At 33.6% G+C, this 24382-nt stretch overlaps 4 protein-coding genes across 6 annotated transcripts; 2 read left to right on the top strand and 2 right to left on the bottom strand.

Annotated features, from left to right (window-relative positions):
* Positions 1-149: 149 nt before the first annotated feature.
* On the bottom strand, positions 150-2177 carry LOC113849155 (translationally-controlled tumor protein homolog). Its single transcript, XM_027478844.1, has 5 exons — positions 2072-2177; positions 1253-1326; positions 970-1095; positions 703-860; positions 150-560 (listed from the first exon to the last, which is right to left on the bottom strand). Exons 1-5 carry the CDS (start codon positions 2097-2099, stop codon positions 443-445), a joined length of 504 nt encoding a protein of 167 aa, XP_027334645.1. The 5' UTR covers positions 2100-2177; the 3' UTR covers positions 150-442.
* Positions 2178-2427: 250 nt separating this feature from the next.
* LOC113852267 (condensin-2 complex subunit D3) lies at positions 2428-8815 on the top strand. The gene is made up of 9 exons (XM_027482503.1): positions 2428-3891; positions 4611-5351; positions 6200-6694; positions 6797-6888; positions 7134-7221; positions 7335-7449; positions 7536-7662; positions 7754-7928; positions 8108-8815. The coding sequence occupies exons 1-9, from the start codon at positions 2428-2430 to the stop codon at positions 8813-8815; spliced, it is 4005 nt and encodes a 1334-aa protein (XP_027338304.1).
* Positions 8816-9320: 505 nt separating this feature from the next.
* On the top strand, positions 9321-14791 carry LOC113873821 (chaperone protein dnaJ 49). Of its 3 annotated transcripts, none has more exons than XM_027512157.1 (2): positions 9321-10877; positions 14061-14791. In XM_027512157.1, exon 1 carries the CDS (start codon positions 9799-9801, stop codon positions 10873-10875), a length of 1077 nt encoding a protein of 358 aa, XP_027367958.1. In that variant the 5' UTR covers positions 9321-9798; the 3' UTR covers positions 10876-10877; positions 14061-14791. The 3 variants fall into 3 exon arrangements, with proteins under 3 accessions (XP_027367958.1, XP_027367976.1, XP_027367966.1); XM_027512175.1 differs by having other exon boundaries at positions 9352-10877; positions 13868-14760; XM_027512165.1 differs by lacking the exon at positions 14061-14791 and adding an exon at positions 12532-12566 and having other exon boundaries at positions 9516-10877.
* A 2498-nt stretch (positions 14792-17289) lies between these two features.
* On the bottom strand, positions 17290-17649 carry LOC113852265. Its single transcript, XM_027482502.1, has one exon. The coding sequence runs from the start codon at positions 17647-17649 to the stop codon at positions 17290-17292; it is 360 nt and encodes a 119-aa protein (XP_027338303.1).
* Between the last annotated feature and the right edge of the window lie 6733 nt (positions 17650-24382).

The following is a 24382-nucleotide window of genomic DNA, read 5'->3' as shown; positions in this document are numbered from 1 at the left end:
GGTCTCTCAGACATCACAAGCAACCATACATTATGACAACGTAAGCAACCGTATCATGTAGGGCTCTCCATGTATCAGCACGAAGGTTCTTTTGCTTCTAAAACCCAATCCCCATAATACTGTGATTTAGTCAAACCATTCTCTAAATTAAAATTCTGAAGCGAATTGGAAAATATGACGTTCTGTGTGGACCAAAAAAATAGTACTAGTACATAAACCTAGGTCCTCATAAGAGACCAATGGAAAACCCTTCACAAGCACGACAAAAATCATAAATAATGAATTCCAACCCATCGATAATTAAATTTGATGGGAATTATGATGAAGCACAAAGGGTCTAGCCATTAAATCAAAATACCAAGTCAGATTCTGAAGTAATTTCGTACAGACTGTAAAACAAAACTAGATAAATTGAGGGTAGATAAGTAGTGAAGTGCGTCGCTTAGCACTTCACCTCCTTTAAAGCATGTGCAAAGTACAGAAATGTGGGATCAGTAGCACCGTCCTTGTAGTAGGCTAAGACCAAGCAACCATCATCATGCATGCTCTCCCCAACAAAGCTGTGCATAAAAAAAGAGGTCAACTCAGTGTGCATTTATTTTCTTAAGCATAAAAACAAATTATATTAACAGATAACACAAGCAAAAAATTACAGAAAAACATTTAATCCATCAAAGTAGGTGTAATAAAAGTAGCACTCACAACTGAAGATCCTTAATCTTGGAGAGCAGGAATTTTGTTGCTCCCTCAATGTGCTTTTTAAACAACTCTTGTTTCTCTCCCTCAAGTTTGGGTGTCAAATTCTTGATAAACCTCTTCATGAAAGTAACAAACTGCTTCTTGTCAAAAGCAGGTTGTTCCTGTAAAAATTAACAAGACAATTATTCTCTGAACTTCAATTAAGACAAAAAAAAATAAAGAAAATGTCCACACCAAGGATAAGAAAAAAGGTGTATGGTTTGCCCTAACCTGAAGTCTGAATGTGTCAACAATGTCAACAACCTTCACAGCTTGGTCATCAACACCCTCATCTTCTCCACCTTCAGCAGAAGGGTTTGCACCAATGTTTACCTCAATAGCTCCTTGAACGACCCACTGCAGACCAAAAGTAAACAGTTTTTAGCCTGTTGGCCACATGCAACCAAACCACTTCAAAATATGAATTCAAACCATCTTATAAAAAATGAAGTACTAAAATGATGTGCTAGGGATATTATGTTAAATGAACATGAATGAACAGTATTCAACTAACCTTTCCCTCAACTTCCCACAACAATCCATTCTCAATTTCCTTATAAGGAAAGGAGTCAGAGAGAAGCTCATCACCTGCACAGGGTAGCACATATACGCCAATGTTACTCCATGGATTTAACTATTACATACTTGACAAACATAAACCAACATATATATATATATATATATATATATATAAGGATAAAAAATGGCACAAATAAGACACCTTCATCAATAATAAATAATAATTTATACATCATACATAAAAACATCAACCAAACAATCGACCTAGCTGGTATGTTAGATAAGATTTTTAAAACAACATGTAAAACACAAACCGTAAATTACCCCTTGTTTCACTGGAATCGTAATCACCTACCATTCAAAGGCCATATAAACATGCAAATAGCATTGACTAGACCCTTACCCGGAAAAAGAAATCAGAAAATTTTATACTAAATCTGAGATAATCATTTAAAAAATATAATTAAAATCAATAATCAAAACGCAATAAAGCACCAGCATCATCCAACCTGATACCAAGATGCCGCATAACAAAATCAGCGCATCTTTTAGCGTTGTAATTAGTGAGCAGGGAAAACAGAATAAGAAACTACTAGTGATAACACGAAAAAATACATTCACATAACTTAACTATAATTAACGAGAACAAATAATCAGATATGTCTGCAACATACTGATGTCGACCATCAACAAATTTAAATCGAAAAAGAAGAGTTCCAGATCCAAATAAAAAAAAAGTTCAACACCTAACAATCAGATGCGTGAGCAAAATCAAAAGCGATAGCAACAGATCGGCGAGGAGTAGTTAGTTTACCTGTAAGGAGGTCCTGGTAAACCAACATGTTCGCAGAGTTTCTCTCAGATCGCTCCGAATAACAGGGTTGATGGGGTGAAACAGGTGCGGAGCGACGAGAGAACAAGGGGGTTTGATATTGTGCGTGCAACTCCTATTTATAACCAAGGGTTTCGCCCCTCGGAAATTACCCTCACACCCTTCCTCTTTCCCCGAAATATCCATTCACTCCAACTTCACATTTTTTTTTTGTCTGGGCTTTCACTCGGCCCATAAAACCCAAAATTTAACACTGCACAACGTTGTTTTGAGCGGGAACCTAAAAATTCAATTGGGGGCACACTGTAAGAGAGTGTGAACGTGACACAGACCACACCATGGAGATGGAGGAAACTGTATCTCGCGTAGTGTCTGAGCTTGAGGATCACCGTGGAAACCCGCAACCACCACCTCTCTCCGAACAAACTCTATCAGATCTTCAACTTCTGCTCAACCACTCTCTCTTAGACACTCTCTACGATGAGCTTTCTTCTAAGTCCCTCTCTCCCTCCACTCTTATCCCTCCCATTGCTTCCGCAATGGACTCTTCCCCTTCCCACCACTCTCTCCTCGCTTCCAACGTCTTTCTCTCCCTCCTCCTCTCACCAAACGCACCCGTTTTCACCCTCTTCACTCCCATCTCCTTCCTCTCCTTTCTCCGCTCCCTTCGCCGCTCCTTCAAAACCCGCCCCCAACAAAGCCCAACCCAAGGCCCGGCCCACGACGCCTCCCATAACCGGAAAAGAAAGCGCACTGGGAGAGCCCGCGGTCCCGCCAAAAATTCCCAAAACGACGACCATTTTGGAGACACTGAAAGCGACGTCAGGGTTTTGCTTCGCGTGTTGGAGAAGCTTGTGCTTGTCATGGGTTTGATTCACCTGGATCGTTTCCCCGAGATTCTCAAGTCTCTGGTTCAAACCGTGGTTGAGCTCCCCGTAATGGCGCTTGAATCGTGCGCCAACGCCGCGCATTTTAGCAAGTTGCTTAACCTGTGCTCGCGGGTTCTGAGGGAGGTTCTAAAATCAGAGCACGGAGAACCTTCTAATACTGCTTCTGAGGTGTTGAAGTCGTTGTCTTCCCTCGTTCTGATGCCTAAGTCGCAAGCAAGGACCTTCGCTCTTGGATTTGTGACGAGCCTTGGTGGAGACTGTGATGGTGTGAAGAAAGCGCTGGTTAATTTTCCGAGGTATTTGGCGAAGAAGGCGCCGGAGAAGTCCGAGCCTAGAGCCTTGGCTGTGGATTCCATCATGGAGGTTGTGAAGGTCATGGCGTTGGAGGATCAAGTTGCGTTTGTTAAATACGTGGTGAAGATGGCGCAAGGGAAATCGAACCTTAGGCTTTTGGCAGTTGATCTTGTTTTGAATCTGGTGATGAGCTTGAAAGATCCGTTGGGCGTGGATTCGGAGAGTGAGGGGAATGAGCAGTGGGGAATTTGGTGCTTGGAGGCTTTGGTGAAGCGTTGTTCTGATGTGAGTGCAGCTATTCGAGCCCGGGCATTGTCGAACTTGGCGCAGCTGGTGGGATTCCTCTCCAAGGATGGTAGGACTAGTGTGGTTTTGAAAGAGTTTATGGGGTTTGGAAGGGTTAGTGAAGGAGATGTTGAAGGTAGAATGAATGATATGCTGAGGAGAAGGTGTATGGATGATAAAGCAGCGGTGAGGAAGGCTGCATTTCTTCTGGTTACTAACTTAACTGCTCTTCTTGGTGGTGCAATTGATGAAGTGGTTCTCAAGACAATGGGCATGGCTTGTTCGGATCCGCTTATTAGCATGCGGAAAGCAGCAGTTGCAGCTCTTTCCCAGGTAGTTCATTTACGTTTTAAAAGTTGTAACTTTTTTTGCTGTGTGTGTACTATGTTGGATGCTGTGCCTGTGGAAGGACAGCAAGGAATGTTGCAATATTTGGTGACATGGAATTAAAATTTAGGACATGATGATGCAAAGGCTTTTTTTTTTTAATGAATAGCTGCATAAGAATTTTTTGTCATGAGAACTTTTGGGGTTATCTGTGGTTATTGTGTCATTGTTGGCATCTAGTTTTTCCATAAATGGATATGAATAGAAAGATTATAATGCAGGAAGTTTTCATCTGCACCTTGCTCTTCGGTCAGGCAGCTTTACTGTGTTGCTTTTTCAGCTAACTATTTCTGCCTTTGGGCTGAGTAGATACAAATGAGTTACATTCTTAATGTTGCTATGTTGTTATATTGAATTCATGGGGAGAACATAACATAATATCAAATCACTCTGATAAATTTGTTCCATTGATTAACATAAAATACCGAGTCTCAGACTATATTTTTCAGCATGAAGTTGCTATTGTTAAATAATGCCTTGTTGCATTAGGTGTATGCTATAGATAGATGCTAAGATTGTACAGCGTTTATCAGATTCTGCCTGAGATGATTTGAGGAATTTGGTGTTTAAAAATTATTTCTAAATCTTAGAAGTCGTGTTTCTCACTAGTCCCCTAAGATGTCTTCTCTTTTTACTTGGTTCCTTTTTACTTCAACAAAATGTAGGCTTTCAGAACATTCTCTGCTGAAACAGTAATAACTGAGTGGTTACATTCAGTTCCACGTCTAATAACTGACAATGAATCTAGCATCCAAGAAGAATGTGAGAACACGTTTCAAGAACTTGTTTTGGACCGGATAGCTAGAGCTGCATCTGCCACTTCTTCGTTTGGTGAATCTACGTCTAATATAAAGATGAAAGGAAAAGGTATAGACAAAGAGATGGAGATGCTTTTTCCCAACGGAATTCTGTACCTACTGAGCAAGATTTGCAATGGAGAAGTGAGCCCTTGGGTGATGAAAATTTGCATGAATCTGGGCAAAAAGAAACGCATCAATCACAAAATTGTTACTGCACTTCAAAATATAATCAGGGCATCCGAGTCCATCTGGCTGAGCCATGCCATGCCAATAGAAAAGTGGACTGCCCCACCTGGTGCTTGGTTTCTTTTGTCAGAAGTGTCAGCATTCCTTTCAAAAACAGTGGACTGGGAGTTTCTTCATCATCATTGGCAGCTTCTTGACAAACATGAAGTGGAAGGGGAGTTCAAAAGTCCATCTGTACAACGAAATGAATTTGAAGAGGAAGAAAGCATAGGATGCAATGCCGTTGCCTGGGCTAATGACCGAGTTTTCCTCTTACAAACAATTTCTAATGTTTCTGTGGAGCTACCCCCTGAACCCGCAGCTGATTTAGCTCATAGCTTGCTCAAACGGGTAGAAGAATTCAATATGCATTCAACTGAGGTAATCATTACACAGTATTATTGATCGAATTTGTCACTGACTCTTAACACTAGTGCTGCCTTTTTCATTCTTCAATGTCTATTGGGTTATTGCGAACGTGAGATGAGATATTGTTGTTAAACTTAAACATGATTTTACTCTTCCTACCAGATTTAGAAGTTTATAGTGCACTTCCTGGGGGTGCATCTTTCTCTTGATTATCATCCTTTGCATTTTGTAATTTCTTAACACATCAAATATTGCTGTATCCAATCTGTCTGTGACCCCAATTCTCATGGGCTAGGCAGAAGGTTACCTAAAAATTAACACGTCTGTATGGTCTTTTAAGCTTTGTATAAGTCCTTTCAGTTCTATTTCTTGTTCTATGTCAACACCAACATTGTTGTGAGTGATCCATGTAAATGTATTGACAAATTTTCCGTTAGTTGCCAAAGGCTTAACACAAGTTTTATGTTGTTCTATGTCAGGTCTTGGAAATTTTGTACCATCTGAATCTTAAGCACTTACTATTTTTACTTTCCTGCCCTCACAATGTATTAGAGAGGACACTCTATTCAGCATTGTTTTGTAAAGAATATTAGATCGATAATCATCTTAGTTTTTTAAGCAATCAGCAAGCACTCTATACCTATATATCAGACGGTCTTTCTTACTAGATTTGTCTTAAATAGCTAATGGAACAATTGTCCTCATAAGGTAATGTTGGTAATCCAGATGAATGAATGACAGAATCAAGATGGACCAGTTAAACTGGGAAATATAGAGGTATAATAGAATGATAATAGCCAAGGAGATCATTCATAGACTTAAAAGTTATACTATATTGAATTGTGTATTGTGCTTGGTAGGTTGATGCTCATTTAAAAGCTCTTAAAACATTGTGCAAAAGGAAGGCTTCAAATCTCAAGGAGGCAGAAGCATTAGTCTTGAAATGGATCCACCAAGTTCTCTCCAAAGCTTCTAAAATAATAGAAAAATTCATTTCAGCAAATTCAGTACAAAATATTGAAAGTAGCTTTTTCACTCCACCTAGAAGTGGGATTAGCAAATGCAGGAACTCAGTAGCAATGTCCAAATCATTGTCAAAAGCAGTTACAGCAATTTATACAATTGGGTCTTTAGTTATTGTTTGCCCATCTGCTGATATGAGCACTGTAGTTCCTCTATTGCACACTATCATCACTTCCGGGAGTTCTGGTCCCAAATTAAATAAACTACCTGGTCCTGCAACCTCTCTACAACAAGAAGCTCCTTCTTTTTATATTCAAGGGTGGCTAGCCATGGGCAAGCTTTGCCTTGCTGATGGGAAGCTGGCAAAGAATTATATTCCTCTGTTTGTCCAGGTTGGTCCTGTGATTTTGACTGTTTATGTCATGCCTCATGGACTGTTACGTGTTTTCACGCTTCCTACTCAAGATATATTCTGTTTCGAAATATTTTTTCAGGAGCTTGAAAAGAGCGAATATGCAGCTCTTCGCAACAACATTGTGGTTATGATGGCAGATTTTTGTGTTCCATACACTGCTCTTGTTGATTGGTAAGCCTTGTTGATGCTACTTTTAAATGCATTTGAGTTTTAAAGAAGTATAATAATGTAATAGTGCTCTTTTACATGATAAGGGCATGTCATGCTGTAAAATATAAACAGAGGAGTAACTTTTATTTTGCACCAGGGTAGAAGTCCAATCTTCACAAAAATGAAGAATATACATTTGAACAACGTTAAGTAAATATTCTTATCGATATTTGAAGTTCTAACTTTCTTTTTCTGGAAGTTTTTAGTTACATGACAAAGATTACGAGATGTCTCTTAGATCCGTGTGAACTTGTGAGAAGGCAAACATTCATATTGCTCTCCAGATTGTTGCAGGTATTTTTTTTTTCTTTTGCTTTGATGACTTACCTTCTATTTCACGGTTGTTTTCATTTATTTCTGTTAAAGAGGAGGGATATCATTTGCTAAAATATAACTTTTTTTTCTAGAGGGACTATGTGAAATGGAGAGGAGTGCTCTTTCTTCGGTTTCTGTTGTCACTTGTTGATGAATCAGAAAAGATTAGGCAGTTAGCTGATTTTCTCTTTGGAAATATTTTGAAAGGTTTGAAGCTTTCCCTCGATAATCATACATTTATATAAGTTGAATATGTTTGTTGTTGGACTGAACTATTGTGTTTTTGTCAGCAGTAAAGTCTCCTCTTTTAGCATATAATAGTTTTGTTGAGGCTGTTTTTGTTCTGAATGGTTGTCATGCCCATAATGGACATCGTGAATCCCATGGTTCACAAATGGAAAACCAACCCTTTTCCATCAGGTAAAAGGGGCCCATATTAGCAATTGGTATGACAGTTATTTATTTGAGATGTGCTTACATCTAGTCTGCAACTCTGCATTGTTCTTTGCAGGGGTGGTGATGAAAAGTCAAGGTCTAAAAGAATGCACATTTATGTTTCTTTACTAAAACAAATGGCTCCTGAGCATCTTCTAGCAATCTTTGCCAAGTTATGTGCAGAAATTCTAGCTGCTGCTTCTGATGGTATGCTTAATATAGAAGATGCAACTGGACAGTCTGTTCTCCAGGTATTAATCTGTACTAGCAATGTTCACCAGGTTGTCGTTAATTCTTCCAAGTATACTGCATACATACATATGCAATTTATAATGCAAGTGCATCTGAATATGGAGACAGCAATGCCTTCGCTATCGTCTTATTTCATTTTTAATTAATGTTTAAATTGTTAAATTAATGTTGTGATCAGGATGCATTTCAAATTCTTGGCTGTAAAGAGATACGTGCCCCATCTGCTCGTTCATCATCATCTGAGTCAGCAGACAGAGAGGAAGAAGGGGGAGAAAATGGATCTGCAGCTAGAGGAAAGGCTATAACCCAGGCAGTTAAGAAAGGCCTTATCCAAAATACAGTCCCCATCTTCATAGAGTTGAAACGACTATTGGAAACCAAGAATAGTCCCCTCATAGGTTCTCTCATGGAGTGCCTCCGCATCCTTCTCAAGGATTACAAGAATGAGATTGATGACATATTGGTTGCTGATAAGCAGCTACAGAAAGAGCTTATTTATGATATTCATAAATATGAAGCAGCAAAAGCTAAAGCAGCAGTTGCTGAGGCTGTAGGCACCAAGGCAAAATCAGATGCAAATCAATCACTTGATGCTTCTAATAATTTGACCAAGACACAAGGACAAATGGTAGGACAAGGTGACAATAACGAGTTTCCAAGCGACTCAAGATTCGCTTCAGCATTGGCAGATGCAGCAGCTGCAGCAACAGCTCGTTCTGTGCTCAGGGAAATAAACAAGGGGACTGGGACACCTTTGCTTAGTTCTTTGAGTGTTCCTAAGGTCAAGTCTCGTAATGTTGTGTCCAATTCCAGAGATGTTAAGTGCATGGATGTCATACAATCTTTAAGGAAAAGACAGTCTTTTGATTCTGATGAAGAAAATTAACACCAAAATGTATTTTGAATTTTAGATTTCCTTGTTCCATGCACTCTTGGAGCATGAAAGACTAGTCTTTTCAGACAAGTGTGGGGCACTTCGCTGAAATTTTAGGGAGGCACATAATGTTAATATTTTTTTTTTTGTCTAAAGTAAATTGACAACTATTATATATTTTTTAAATTTTTTGCGAAAATTAAATCACAAATAATACTTGATTAATAGTAATATCTTATCATTCTATTTGAATAATATATTATAAGTATTTTTGAAGATTTTTTTAATTAAAATTGATCTTTTAGTTTAGTAATTCAAGCAATAAAGATTAATATACATTATTAAATAAAAATTTTAATTTTAAAATGTTAACATTAAACATCCAATTGACGAATATTCTCAACTCAAAAACATCGAATAACATTAGACCTAAGTTTAATAATAATTTAAAATATTTAATACTTTTAGATAGATGTTTGCATTCCTATTTCCTACATCGAATCCAGATTAACAGTGCGTAGAAAAACCATTGAATTAAATTGATACTTCCGATACAAGAATGGCAACGAGAGCTCTGAAATTGATTGGAAGTGTGTAAGCGCATTTGCTACAAGTTGCTGGTTCCCTCTCTCTCACACACACCAATCCTATTTAATGCTCACTAGTCACTGCCTCGTGTCTCTTACTAAATATTCCTATTAATCCCTCCCTTTCCTTCTTCCTTCCAATCCCTAATTTCCTTCCACCAAAAAACACTTGGCAATACTTTCCCAATGAAGAGCCTGTTTGGATTCTTAATTCTCATTTAATTATTTACGAATTTATGTTTACTTTGATGTTATTAATTATAGCTTCGCAGTTGAATCTACGTTTATAGGTCAACGTGTGTGTTTGAACTCACGTTAGGTTTCTGAGTTTCGAACCTCACTCAAATGCGTTACTGCACGAGTCAATAACTCATATTCTGAGTTAATTGAGCGATTCTCTTTCGCGCCATGGAAGGTAACAAGGACGAAGCGTTGCGCTGCGTTCGCATCGCCGAGGACGCGATTGCGTCAGGGAACAAAGACCGTGCCCTCAAATTCATCAAAATCGCGCAACGCCTCAACCGCGATTTGCCCCTCGAACCCTTGCTCGCCATGTGCGAACGCCTCGATTCTCAGTCGTCAGCCTCGTCCTCCGACGGAACCTCTTCCTCCGCCAGAGGCAAAACGGCGAACCGTACTTCCCGAAACGACGAGCGTTTTAACGGAGAGAGGAATTACACGGAAGAGAATGTTCAGTTGGTTAGGGAAATTAAGAATAAGAGCGATTACTATGCCATCTTGGGATTAGAGAAGAGTTGTTCTGTTGAAGAGATTAGAAGAGCTTATAGGAAACTGTCGTTGAAAGTTCATCCTGATAAGAACAAGGCACCGGGTTCTGAAGATGCGTTTAAGAAGGTTTCAAAGGCTTTTAAGTGTTTGAGTGATGATGGTTCGAGGAGACAGTATGATCAAACGGGAATGGTTGATGAGTATGAATTTAACCAGCAGAACAGTTTCCGGCGCCGGAGGCGGAGGAGTACTATGGGGCACGATATTTTCGAAGATGAATTTGATCCTGATGAGATATTTAGGGCATTCTTTGGACAATCTGATGTGTTTGGGAGAACTCATATTTATAGGACTCGAGGGATGGGGAATCATCATAGGCATGAGTTTCAGGCTGGAACTGGAGGAGGGAATAATAATATTATGCTGTTGATTCAGCTCTTGCCGTTTTTGATCATTTTGCTGCTTGCCTACTTACCATTTTCGGAGCCGGATTATTCGTTGCAGAAGAATTTCTCGTACCAGATTCCAAAGACCACTGAGCAGCATGGAGTTCAGTTTTTCGTGAAATCGCAGGCGTTTGAGGATAACTATCCGAAGGGAAGTCCTGATCGGGAGGCTATTGAGGACAATGTCATAAAGGATTACAAAAATATGCTGCGGCGTTATTGCCAGGTGGAGATTCAGAGACGGAGTTGGAATAGGAATCTGCCTGTTCCTCATTGTGATAAGCTGCAAAACTTTGCAGTTGTAGCCTGAAGGTATTTTTATTTATTCTCTTTATTTTGGTCTAGGATGTGTATAAATGTTGCTAGAATTGATTTAGTTTTTTTAATGGATTGAAATAAGTTTTCTTTTAATTGTTCTTTATTGGATTCTTATACCTTTGAACACAATAAAATTTTTAATACAACCTTCCCCCCCATGTATACTATTGCTTGATAAGTTAACTATTTTTCTTCTCTTATACCTTTGAACCTAAATGCAGTTTTAATACAAACTTTCCCACATGTTATATCCTTGCTTGATAACTTAATTAGCTGTATGAGGGAAGTTTTCTGAGGATAAGAGAAGAGAAATAGTTTCGATGCGTGCTGTCCCTGACTTCCAGCATTATTTTACACTTTCTGGAATGTGGTGAGCTTTGTTGCTTGTTGACATGACTATTTTATCCCTCTAAATGTTTAAAATTTCAAATTAGCTTATACCGGTGAAAATGGTCATCAAATTTACTGTAAAGTGTGGAGTCATTAGATAATCATGATTTGTTTAGGTGCATTATTCAAATGATTTTTCATATTGTCTGCAATTATGGTATTCTTCAACCAGGTCTAGTTTGGTTATTTTAAAATTAGATAACAAGATCAATGTCCTGTGCCTTTAGTTTGCTTTCTGTTAAAATATTAGGAACTCGGGGGCTATTGTTTGAATGGAGGTGGAGGCAGTGTAGGGCATTTTTTAAATTGAGTAAACATTCTCCTTATGCGAGGATTTTTCTTTTTTCTTTTTGAATGGGAGGGAAAAAATGAGATCTTATTATAAAAATATTATTCTATAACCTTTCAATCATTCGATATTCATTTCTAATTTTCTACAATCATTTTGAAATTCATTCAATTTAGAAATGAAAATTATCCCTCTCCACATTTCCCCTTATATCTCTTCTATCCAAACATACCATTATGTTTTAGGGTTCTCACAATGTTAGCAATCCTATTTTCCTACATTCACACATGACCTGGTGGAATATAAGTATACAAAAGGTGTTAGTGGTTTGTATCTAATGCATTTTGTGCACAATTTCTCTCAAATACATTGTCTCAACTTTCAACACGGTGCAAAGAATATTCATGACTCTCCTTCCTGTTGGCTATGCCCAACAGTAGTGACTGTTAGCTTTTCTCCAGCATGTTTTTCCTTTGCTAGTGGTTTCTGTCTTTGATTCTTCACCTTCCCAGTTGGTCTCCACAAGATACATTAATCTTATCAATGGAAACAGAGAGCAGTGACCTATTGGCACAGAAGTCTCAGCAGAAAATCTTAGCCATCTCCCTTGTCTGGTTGCCTTTGGCCATGCTCTGGCACATGGAGGATGCAGGAGCAAGGCCTCTCTTTTCATGGGTGATGAACAGGGACACCTTATGTCTGATGTTTCTGGTCAGGTACTGACCTCAGTTCCAGTTTCAGCCACTCCTCTGGCATCCTTGGAACTGCTTGACTGTCTCTCCACCACAACCCTTGTTTGGCTTTGTTCCTTTTTTGTTTGGGCTTGCTCCTACATGAGTTTCTCTGGTCATCTCTGTTAAACTCTTCGTGTCTCCTTGGTTGCGGGGTGCCTATGTTAATGCTGTGTTTTTCCTATTTCTGCATCAGGCACTGCTTGTGACCTTGTTTGATTGCTGTGTTTTCTTCCAGCCAGAAGCTGTGATAAAGTTAATGAGTTAAACCAGCTTCGATTTTTATCATTCTAGCAGTCTACTACTCATATGGTTAAATATCATTTCAGCCATGTATTACTCCTCTGGTTGTGCATCATTGTAGCCATCGTTTTGCTGTGTTGTCTCTGTAGTATAATGTATAGAAAGCTTCATTTTTCTTAGTTATCTTCTTCCTTGTTGTTTATTGCACCCTTTACAGTAAAAGGTGCTTTTCTGTTACTAGCTGTAAATGTAGTATGTTTAGGTTAAATCATTAAGGGGCAATGTTATATTAATATTTACTCATTTCAAGAGTCTTATAATGCTTATAGTCTTAATGAACTGGGTTTTTCAAACTGTAATAAATAAAACTAGTACTTGACAACTAACATAGATTGATAATGTAAATAGATCTAGTACACAATTTTTCTCAAAAAGTTTTTGTCGCATCACTTTCCTTTTGTTTTCCTTTGTATTTAGCAATGCTTTATTTGGTTTCAAGTAGAAGGAAAAAGAAAGGAGCTGCTTAAGTGGAAAAATTACAAGAGAAAGAAGCGAATTGTTTGATATCAAGATAGTTAAAATCACAATTCTACCTAGGATTAGGAAATAGTTAAAATTGTATATTTTTGGAATCATAGCACGAACTGAAGATCCATGATAGTCAAAATTGCGATCTTGCATGTACATCAATTATTCTACAATTTTTAATAGCCTCGTGCTCTGGAATGCAATCCGGTGAGATTGCAAAATATTGTCACATTTACACTTAAAATCCACTAAATCTTGCAATTCACTAGGCCGGTTAGATGAAACTGAAAAACCCATTTTCCTAAATGACATTTTTGGCTCTTCCAGGCTTGTGGGTCTTCCTTATGAATTGATTGGTTTGGTGGTAAGCAAACTAAAATTGGATTGGACTTTGGTTCTTCTTTACATTTTGGTTCTTTTGTTAGTATGTCGATATATGTTTAAATAGTGATATATTTATGATAACATTGAAGGGTAAATCTGAAGTGAAAGTGCCCACTACTAGAAAGCAAATCATTCCATCCAAGTTCGTGTGGGTTGGGCTGTTGTGGGACATTCTCTTCGGATTCATTGGTTGCATCCCTTCTGTTCTCTAACCTCTGATGTCAAATGTTCTGTAAACCCCATCCCTTTTCCCTTTTTTGTAAGTTGTATGGTCCCTGATTTGCCGTTACCCATTGGATATTTTATAATTCTTAGTTTCTCCCTGATTATGTTACGTTGCCAACTTGTCATTCCAAATCTACTTTGTCCCTGTCCTATGTTTTTTATTTTTGGAACTTCTGTTTATGGTTCCTTGACAGGGCGTGCCAATTGCAAATTCTCAACCATGCCTCCTCTCATCAAAAGTAAAAGAGAGTGAATAAAAGTCCTCAGAAAACAATATATTATTAGATAAGAGTTTTTGATGCATAGTGCAGGATCACTTTTATTTCTTTTAGCACTTTATGCTGTACTTTTTCACAGTTCTTTTTCTGTCCTGTCCTTACCTTGCAGCAAAAGTGGCTAGCTGGAGTAATTTTTACTTGGCTTAAGGAAGTCTTGCATCAGTTGCTGAGCTTTTGTGCACGTTTTATTCTTCAGGATATCTAATATATCCATGGGAGCAGCTGCCAGTTTAGTGCTGTGCTCTTGCTGTGAGAAGTTTTTGATAAATATGCTTAGAAATGTGTTTATTATTATTGTCGGAGGTATATTTTGATGGGATTATCTATTATGTTATGCACAATCATTAATGATGCAGAACGTGGCAGCAAATAATTACACAAAAGGTCCTAAGTATCAGCAGTGGGGCATTTGAATACAAGCTCATGATCCGAGTTTTCTAAATTACTCGAGGGTAGCAACTTATATTCGGTTGAAGTAGGCATGTTACTTGACAAAGGAAAACAAACTATCGCTTCATTTCTAGTGAGTGAATATTATTACGTCAGTTAAGGAAGCCATGTGATCATCCGACAGAATTTGATTTTCGATGTAGGTTTGAGTTTTCCTTTCCTGTCTGGTAGGAGTATTACTTTGCGTGTGATTGGTGATCATATTTTGGCATCTGGAAACACCATTCCACTGTCAAAAATTGCCAAAAAGGGAGAGTTTAGGTATTCTATTCTTGCTCACTGGTAAAGTTTCAATCATCTGTGATGCCCTTTTCTGGATCAATTTTCAATATATGAAACTCTTGAATGCTTGGGATGTGAAAAATGAAAAATAGGATGGCTTTGGATTTTATTCCCCTCTCCTTTTAACCCATTCGATCTTTAACCCTTTTTTTTTTTTTTTGGCCTTTGGGGGAGGGGAACTGGAGGAGGGGGAAGGGATTTGGGAATTTTTAAGATTTAGGACTCGAATCCTTGTATATATTCTTCTAGCTTTCATCAGGCGGGATTTGTGGGACTTGGGTTGAGGGTTGAGATCAAATACATTTTACAGTTACTTAATTCCTTCTTAACGTACATCCGTACAAATCATACATGTGGATTATTTCGAACAGATGACACATTGGAGTCTTTTTTTTTTTTTTTGTGGGGGGGGGGGGGGGGGGGGGGGTTGGTTTCTAGTTGGATTAAAACGTTTTTACCTGGTGTTTCTTGATGTTTGTTTCCTGAGGGCTAGGTTAACAGTAGACGTGTTTTTTGGAATTTTTAGTACGAGTAGACTTTCGTCTTTTACCTGGTCTCTGTTAGAATCCTCCAGTAAAAGTTATTGGGAAGCACATGGGTAGTGTTTGCTTGAGGAAAGCACAAGATAAATAGATAATAGGCTAATTGCATCTTTTTTTTCTTTTTTCTAACTTTGGAAGAGTTGGGGTGGGGGAGCCTGTCTGTTGGTACAACGTCTTTTGTGTGAAGAAGATTCATTAACTCTAGTGGATGATTTTGCATAACGCGTGACTTCAGATGAGAATTGCGCAACACAACCGCAGAGTCGCATACCATAATGTGTAATGCCATAGCAGTAATCAGCAATCAATCTAAAAGTGATACACCCAGAGGAAGGGTGTAATACCTGCTGGTATGTTCTCGCTGCCAGATAAACAAAAAATGTGCAAATAAGTTTTGGTGAACTGAATGATTTTTTTTTATCCGTCGAGTTTTATTTTCAAGATACTATTCTAGTTAATATGTAATAAGCTAGGAGAAATTAGAGAGTATTTAAAGTCAAACTCGAACGTCATTTGTCAAATTTGTGCTGTAGTTCAGGGACCGGTAGGATTTTATTTTTCGGTTGATAATGGGGAAGGTCAGAATTTGTCTTGGTAGAGTCGGACAAAGAATGTAGATAAATAAATACGAAAAAATTTCAATCATCAAATTAACTGCAACAGCGATATTTTATTTTTATAATAAATATATACCATATTGTTTATAATTTTTTTTTCTGTCTTTTTCATTCATCGCATCATCTATCTTATTTCATATTTTTACCTGTTTATTATCTGTCATAATTGGAAAGTAAAACTACACAACCTTTATTGTACAAAAATAATTTCGCAATGCAACGTATGAAAAAAAAAAAGTTTTCTTTCTTCGTTAGGTCATCTTCCTTCCATTTGACGCTTGCTCTATGCTTCCAGTTTCACTTTTTATTAAAAAAAAAAATACATGTTTTTAAATGACTTTGTTTCATTTTGCAAAGGAAGGAAGGGTCCACTGTAAAGTGTAAGTCTAGGGAATGCACACAACAAACAAAGCGTCATAAAAGAAAGAAAACAAACAAAAAAGTTTGAGAAAGCCACGGCCACCGCACCACCATGCACCGACACATACTCAGGCCTGGCAAGATATTAAACACCCCCCCTTTACTTTTTCCCATGTATTCACCCAAACGCATCTTTCATTCTCCACTGTTGAAAGATATATCCAATTCACTTTTGTTTTTCAAATGGTAAGACAATATTTTTTCGCTCGTTAATTACGGTAATTCAGCTATTTTATCTCAGCTCTCTAGTAAGGTGGTTTGTCACATGCATCATAAATACTTTTTGTAATACTTTTTTAGTATTTTATTTTAAATTTGATCTAACTTGATTAAAAAAAGAGTTTTCCGTTTTCTCAACCGGCACCATGGCCTCTAACTAGCATCTGGCGATAGCCAGATAGATATTTTAGGTGGAGAAATTATATCAGTACAATGTTTTATACAATAAAATAAATCACATTATAATAAAAATGTTATATAAATAATATATTTCTTCTATATATTGAATTTCAAAACTAAGAGGTTTGTGCGAGCAAGTACTATAATAATAGTAAATATACAAGATGAATGTTTTTAACACATTATTTGTTATTAAGATGAAAAGGTATGAGTTACATTTTTATTGAATGAATTTCATTTATGATTTCATAAATCTCACTTAAATCTAAAAGAATGTAAAAAGAAGAATGTATTAAAATCATCTTATTAGCATTTTTTTTCTACAATTTGTCCCTTTTGAAACCTTCTCATTTTTTTTTAACTCATCGATGTATAAATCCATTGCCAAATCCACAGCTTTCCTGAGATAAACTTGTCAAAATTAAAGTAAATAATTTTACAAACCAGCAACTATCTACTCAAACCCGTGTAACATTCCAAAGTACTCTCAAACTATATATATATATACTCTTAAAACAAAGAAATAACACATACATATATTACATTAAGTTACATGTAACAACAATAAATCAAGACATTAATTGGCATTGCATGTGAAGTAGGGAGATCGAAGAACGTTGTTGAGAACTCAATCAGCGGAATCAACGTGGTGGAAGATGGAAACCCTGTTGTACAAAAGGATCAAAATGATGATGAGTAAGAGGGCCACACCCACCGGTGACCCGCTGAGGCGGTGGATGGTGTTGGGTTCACCGGTAGAGAACATGGCAGAGACGAATGAACCACGTTCTGAGGAGAGAAACTGAATGGTGAGAAGAAGTGCAATGGGAAGAAGAAGGAGACCCATTGGGCTCAGCAGCTCAGAGATTGTTTCTGTGATGGCTTCTCCAACAAGGAAAGGTCCTATTACCACTATGCTTACCACTATTGCTACAAGGATCCCATGCGGTGCACCTCCACCACCCTGTTGCTGTCTTTCTTCTATCATCTTTGGATTAGATTGATGTTGAAGATGGAATTGTGTTGGTGTGTGATTTTGTAAGCAAGGGTTTAATTGGGTTGTACCATGTACACTAATGAACGTGTTGTGTTGTGTCCATTTTGTGCTCTATCACTGTCTCGTGGAAGGAAAATGTTCAATATCCACCCCACACAGCCGTAGAGAGAGAAAAAAAGAAAAGAGGAGATCAATGATAAATGTTACAAGTATTGTAAAGTGATAAAATAAATAAATAAAAACTATGAAATGAGAGGTCACATGCTTTTTTTAATGTTTATCATTAGTTAAAATTGATTAAAAATATAAAATTATGAAAATTTTACTCTAATTTAGTGAGTTACAATTATAATTTTATAATTATAAATAATTTTTACCTAAAAATGAAAAGTATATTATAAATATTTTTAGAAAATAATCATATTAGAATGTTTATAAATAAAATTGGTTATTTAAAGAATATTTTAATTGGAATAATTCTAAACTTTACTTTTTGTTCTTGCCTGTCTTTCTAATTATTTAATGAAATTTATTATTTTTTATGTTTAAAAATAATGAAATATGTTTTATTTAATATTTACTTTATAAAATAAAAAAATATATATAACAAAACTCTTTCAATCTTTCTTTTAACTGTGATTTGTGTGGAATGAAAATATGATAAACTAAATATTTTGTTCCTTTAATTTTAATTTTTTTCTTTTAACTTTTTTATTTTGATATGATCTTTTAACCTTTTTATTTTATTTAAATTTTTAAATATTAATCAAAAATACTTTTTACTGATTATATCTAATTTCGTCAGTCAAATAAAAAAATGATGATCGAATATAATTAACGGATCTACATCTTTTTATATTGCAATCAGTAATCTCAATTATTAATCTATATTTTTTATTAAAATAAAAAATAAACTAAAAAATTATAACGAAACAAGAAACTGTTAGATAATTAATTTGAAACAAAAAAAATAAAATGAAAATAGTAATTAGGTCTAACTATAGTAATTAAAAAATAAAAAAATATTATAACATTATGTCAATAATTTTTTATTCTAATTTCTTAATCTACACATTTAAAATTCTAATTGAGTTTACGATATTAAATTTATCATAGAATAGACTTATATTGCATTTCTATGTTCTGTAAAGTGACAAGGAATATAAAAAACAAAAAGAAACAAATAGGAGAAAAAATAAAGTTGTATTTCAATCACTTTTATGGCGTGGTCTCAAATTCTCAATCTCCTCAAAATGAGTGCAGAAGGAAACATGGCTCTGCAACAATATCGAGAATTTGGTTCCCGCGGCTTCAAATTCAGACACACAACACACAGGTTAAATAAGTTTGATTTGGATAAATTTTTAACTGAGTATTTAAGAAAAGTTAATATAAAAATATATTTTTAAAATTTTAAAGTGAAACATTTTTAAAATATATATATAAGTTAATTTTAATTTATAAATATAATATGATTTATTATTTAATTTTTTATTCTTATAAATATTTGTTAAAGCTTAGCCATAATAGATTAATTATTACAATTAAAGCATTAATGATTGATATTGCTAGGCAGAAGTGTATGCATGTACTAGTATCTCTCTTCATAATTGATTATGTTGGAGTCAAAATTAACTACTGGTTACATTAATACCCACTCGATCTTATCATATTTTTCAGTCGAAATAATAATAAGTAGTTGATCTGTGCATTGGTCAATGAAGACATGCAAACAATGCACTTTATTTGACAGAAACTATTTGATAATTAAGACTGAAAATATATATACAACTGTAAAAATATGATGAACCATTTAGTGTATGATAACATAGTTATTTGAGTTTTTTTGTTAACTTCTGTTATGGCATATATATTTATCACTGAATCAATCAATAAATATATACTGTATTTATTATTCATGTCCATTTTAATACATGTGAATGTTATTATATACATTTATAATTAATGACAAAATCAAATGGTAGATCCATTTGGCCTTTAACTAGACTCTTGTTTTCTTCCTTTTATACAAGTGAAGGATTGAAGTGACCAGCTACCAAATTCTTGATCTTCAGCTAACAGTTATCAGTTAACAACCATTGAGCCAAACCTTTTCTTTTACTGAGTAATTTTCTCTATCACAATTCACAACTAGAAGACAAATATCTTTAAATACTATAAGTATTTAGAATATATATATATATATATATATATATATATATATATATATATATATTAATAAAAGATCAATACTTGTAAATATAGTTATGACATATTGTAAGTATGTACTAAGACATGTTTCGTGTCGAGTATTATATGCATATTTTAAATATTTTTAATTAAATTTTGTAATTTTTTTACTTGAATACTAATATAAATCAGAATATCATAATAATTAAATAAATAAACTATTTTATTATGTTTATAGTGACTTATTCTTATTCACTAAAAAAATACTTTTAATCTTATATTAACTTAAATTAATCTTATATACTAATTATAGTCGCGTCATTTTCTATAAATTTTAAAATTTATTATATGTTCATGTCCATTATATTATATTTGTGTCACATGTATTAGTACTCTTTAAGTTAAGCATTTGAATTTTTGTACCATGTCACAAACAAACATGTGGAAAGAGTGCAATAAATGGTTTTTGTTTTTATTTTTATTTTTCAGTAAAAAGGTAATCTTCTTTCAAAATTATTCAGCTAATATAACTTTTGAAAAAAATAATGAAATTAATATAAGTAATAACTTCTTTATTCTAATAAATTGATGACCGTTTTGAACATTAATTTTTAATAAAAAATTCGTAGTAGTTAAAAATTATCTTACCACACATTTATACGTAGAAATAAACAAAGTAAGTTCTAGTCCAAGTTACATTTTAAGATAGTTTACGTGGTTTAGGTTAGGGGACATATTTATTTTACTACTCTTAAAATTTTTTAGAATATTATATAGGAAAAATTTTCAATCAATAATACTTAGACACATGTTTAAATAATAAATATAATAATATATATTTTTTATATCTTATCACATATTTCTTTTTTATTAATATAATTTTTTAATATGATATTCATAAAAAAATTTCAAAGTACTACTACACACACCAATAATGTATTAGGATAAAATATTAAAAAATATATTGTTAATATTACTCTTGATTAAATGCTAACACAATATCATAGTTCTTACTTTTAAAAGTACTACAGAATATATTATTCATTAAAATTTATAAAAAATTATAAAAATGATGTAAGTTTTACTTTTTTTTATTTTTAAATTAATATTTTATGTCTTACTATTAAGTCAAATATGATTTAATTAATTATGTTTCTTTTAAGACCATTTAATTATGTCTATGCTGAGTTAACTACAATTTATGATTAATTAATTATCTCCCTACTGCCTAGCCTAGCGTGTATACATTTCTCCTGTTGGAACTTCTCAATGCTCAATAGCCAAATAAAATAAAATTGCATTTTCTAACAGTTCTTTAATATTTATGCTAAGGTTCCAATTTGATTATTTGAGTGATGCCAAATTGAACTTTGGATTTACCCAATAATTGAATCAATAATTACTAATGGGATCGCGAATTGTAATAGAAAGAACGCTCGTGAATATATAGAATGTCTCATTTAATCATGATTTTCCATATTCATGAAAACAACCCAAGAGTTGTATAATCATACACGTAAGTTGCCACTCTCTGCTATCATATTCCTAGTTAGAGAAAATTAATCATTGATATCTCATTAAACTTTATCATAAATAAAATAAGATTGATTAATGCTAATTGGTGTTTTTAGGATATTAATTAAAGTCTTCAAGAATTTTAAATGATTTTTTTTATTAATACAAAATAAAGTATATGGCAGTGTGACAGAAAAAGTACATGGCGTGTTCAGATATTTGGAAATATATTTTAAAAAATTGTTTAACACTTTTAGGTTTTCTTTTGCAACTTATATTCTTTTTCTTTACTGCTTGTTTTCTTCTGAGCTTAAAATCTGTCTCATCTGCTTGTTGAAGTGACATATATATTTTTTAATCATCTTGATCTTAGAATGATCCTAATTTATTCTATGATAAACATCCCACACCTAAGTCCAAACTCTAGCTCCAAAATTTCCTCGATGTTATAATAAAAGTAATATTTTAATATTGATCAAATTACTATTTTAATTATATTTTTTATTTTGATTTAATCATCTATTTTTTATTTTATTTGTTTATCTCTTTATCTGAATTTAATTTAATAATTTATTAATTGAGATGGTAAAACATATTACAATTAATTAATTAAATTGAATTAAAATAAAAAAATTGATGACTAAATCATTAATTCAACCTTATTCAACCTTAAACATTTTCACCAATGACTTGAAATTCATAAAATGATAAGCATTAATTATTTTATTAAAGTTGATAAAAGAATTATTAAATTTGTATTAAATTTTGAACTCTATTATGAGTATCTATTTTTATTTAATCTTTAAAATATAGGTTTAAACTTTGCTCAATTCATTTACATTTTGACGGGAGTGCTTAAAAGAGTTTAAGAAGGACTTATTTTAGTACTTTTATTAAAAATAATGATAAAAATTGACTTGAAAAAAATTATGGATCTATCAATGTTTCTAACAATACCTATGTTAAACTCATAGTTATAAAGTTAAAAATAATTTATAATTTAAATATAAGACATTTTGTGTTATTCTAATGCAACAAATGTTATAAAAATTATTTATTTATTTTATAAATATACTAATTTTATTTGAGATAAAAGAAATGACTGAGAAAAAACTGACAAATTAATATCAAATACACCTTAGTGTGAAAGTAAAAATATGTGCAAATTTTTAATTAAATTGAAATTTTTTTCCTACTGTGATATCGAACATTGATTTTCACTTCTTACAAATCTAAGCCTCTTCACATTATAGGAGAGTCTTATATTTAAAATTATAATTTTATTATTTATTTATTTATTTTTCTCTAAAAAAATTACTTAATTCAAACTTAATAAAAAAATAATTTTATAGATCAAAGTTAAAAATTTTAAAGTTAAATTAAGTTTAAATTTTTTAATTTAATTGACTTAAATGTACGTGTTAAGCTAAATTAAAAATAACTTATTTTAACAAGTTACACTAAAAGTTTTATTAAAATAAAAAAAATAAATTACAAAAAATATAAATCATCTAGAAACTCTTCTAAATAGATCTTAAATCTTTGCTTTTATACCTACAAATCCTTTAAATTATTAACAAATATAATAAATATATATATTTTACTTAATACTTACTTTATAAAGTTATTATAATTTTTTAAGAATAATTTTTAAATACTTATTAACATAAGTGAACGACTATGAAAACTATCAGCAAAGATATAACAATTATTTATTTGAGCATAATTTATCATCTTAAATTGAAATTATAGTATACATAACTTTGTTAAATATTCAAAAATAGATTTTTAAATCCTGTTTTAGCCTTGCTCAACTCTTTTTACCAAGAAAAAAATATTATTAATGAATTTTCTTTAATGCAAAAAAACTTGTAGTTTTTAAAACATAAATTAAATTTGCAGCATGATATATAGATGGGTAAGAAACCAAGTTTTGGGGTCCAATAGTATGAATGGTGTGAAACAGAGACAGTTCCTTTACAGTGTTATTCCAACAATTGAATGCCTTTCTTCTCTTCCCAACTGTCATATCCTTTTCAAGACAATACAAAATACGAATACACAACATTCTTTCTCTCCATGTCTGCTAATTATCCTAAAATCTTATCCGAAAACAAAGTGTATGCTTTTACAAACATGTTAAAAATTTTGTAAACATGAATTTAAATATACACAAAGGTTCTAAATACTTTTTCATTTTAACAATACATCATATAAGTTTATTTATTTAATGTAATAATAAAATTACAAGTTGTAATGGTACAATACAAAGGTGTGAGTATTGTAGAAATGTTCACTCGTGAATAAGCAGAATGTTGCAGAGGAATGGCAACAAAGAATGATTATTGAGATGGAAATGGTCCAACTGTTCAGCTAATGATGAAATTCGTTCTGACAGGTCAACATTGTGGTATCTGTGGAGCCACGAGCGCACAGTTGTCAAAGAATCAAAGTCTATGGCAGTTCCAGCTTTGGGAGGGAACTCACTCCAATACTTCCAACTTCTAAATTGACATAACAACTACTAATGTTTCAATGTTTACTGTGCCTCCACTTTATTCTCAATTTTAAAGTGAGTCAATATCTATTTAGTTTTTTATTTTTGATAAACTTTATAATCAAATTCTTATTATAAATTCTCGTATAATAATATATTGAATTGTTAACCATAATCCTAGATCCAAATTAATCTCATGACCCTCTTAATTTACCTCTAAGATAGACATTGTTACAGATTTTCCCTAACATTTCAATGTCCACATATAAAACTCCAGAAAACTTTATCTAAAGATACTGTGATTTATACAAGTCCAAAGGCAATCTTAGAACAGTGCCATCTACGCTTTTGCAAGCAATGTCAAAGTTCATTGATTGTGATTTGAATATTTTACTTTTCTAGCACAAGTTTGTTTTGTTACGTGGGTAATCAAATCAACCGCCCCAAACCTAGCCAATGTCTACCACTTAATTATATTTTTTAATTATATATGATAAATGTTTATTAAAAAATATAAAATAA

This window comes from Abrus precatorius, unplaced genomic scaffold (assembly GCF_003935025.1).
Source record: "Abrus precatorius isolate BTA unplaced genomic scaffold, Abrus_2018 Scaffold10, whole genome shotgun sequence".
Lineage (NCBI taxonomy): Eukaryota > Viridiplantae > Streptophyta > Magnoliopsida > Fabales > Fabaceae > Abrus > Abrus precatorius.
The sequence above is the reverse complement of the archived record's forward strand: the minus strand, read 5'-3'. Positions and strand labels throughout refer to the sequence as shown.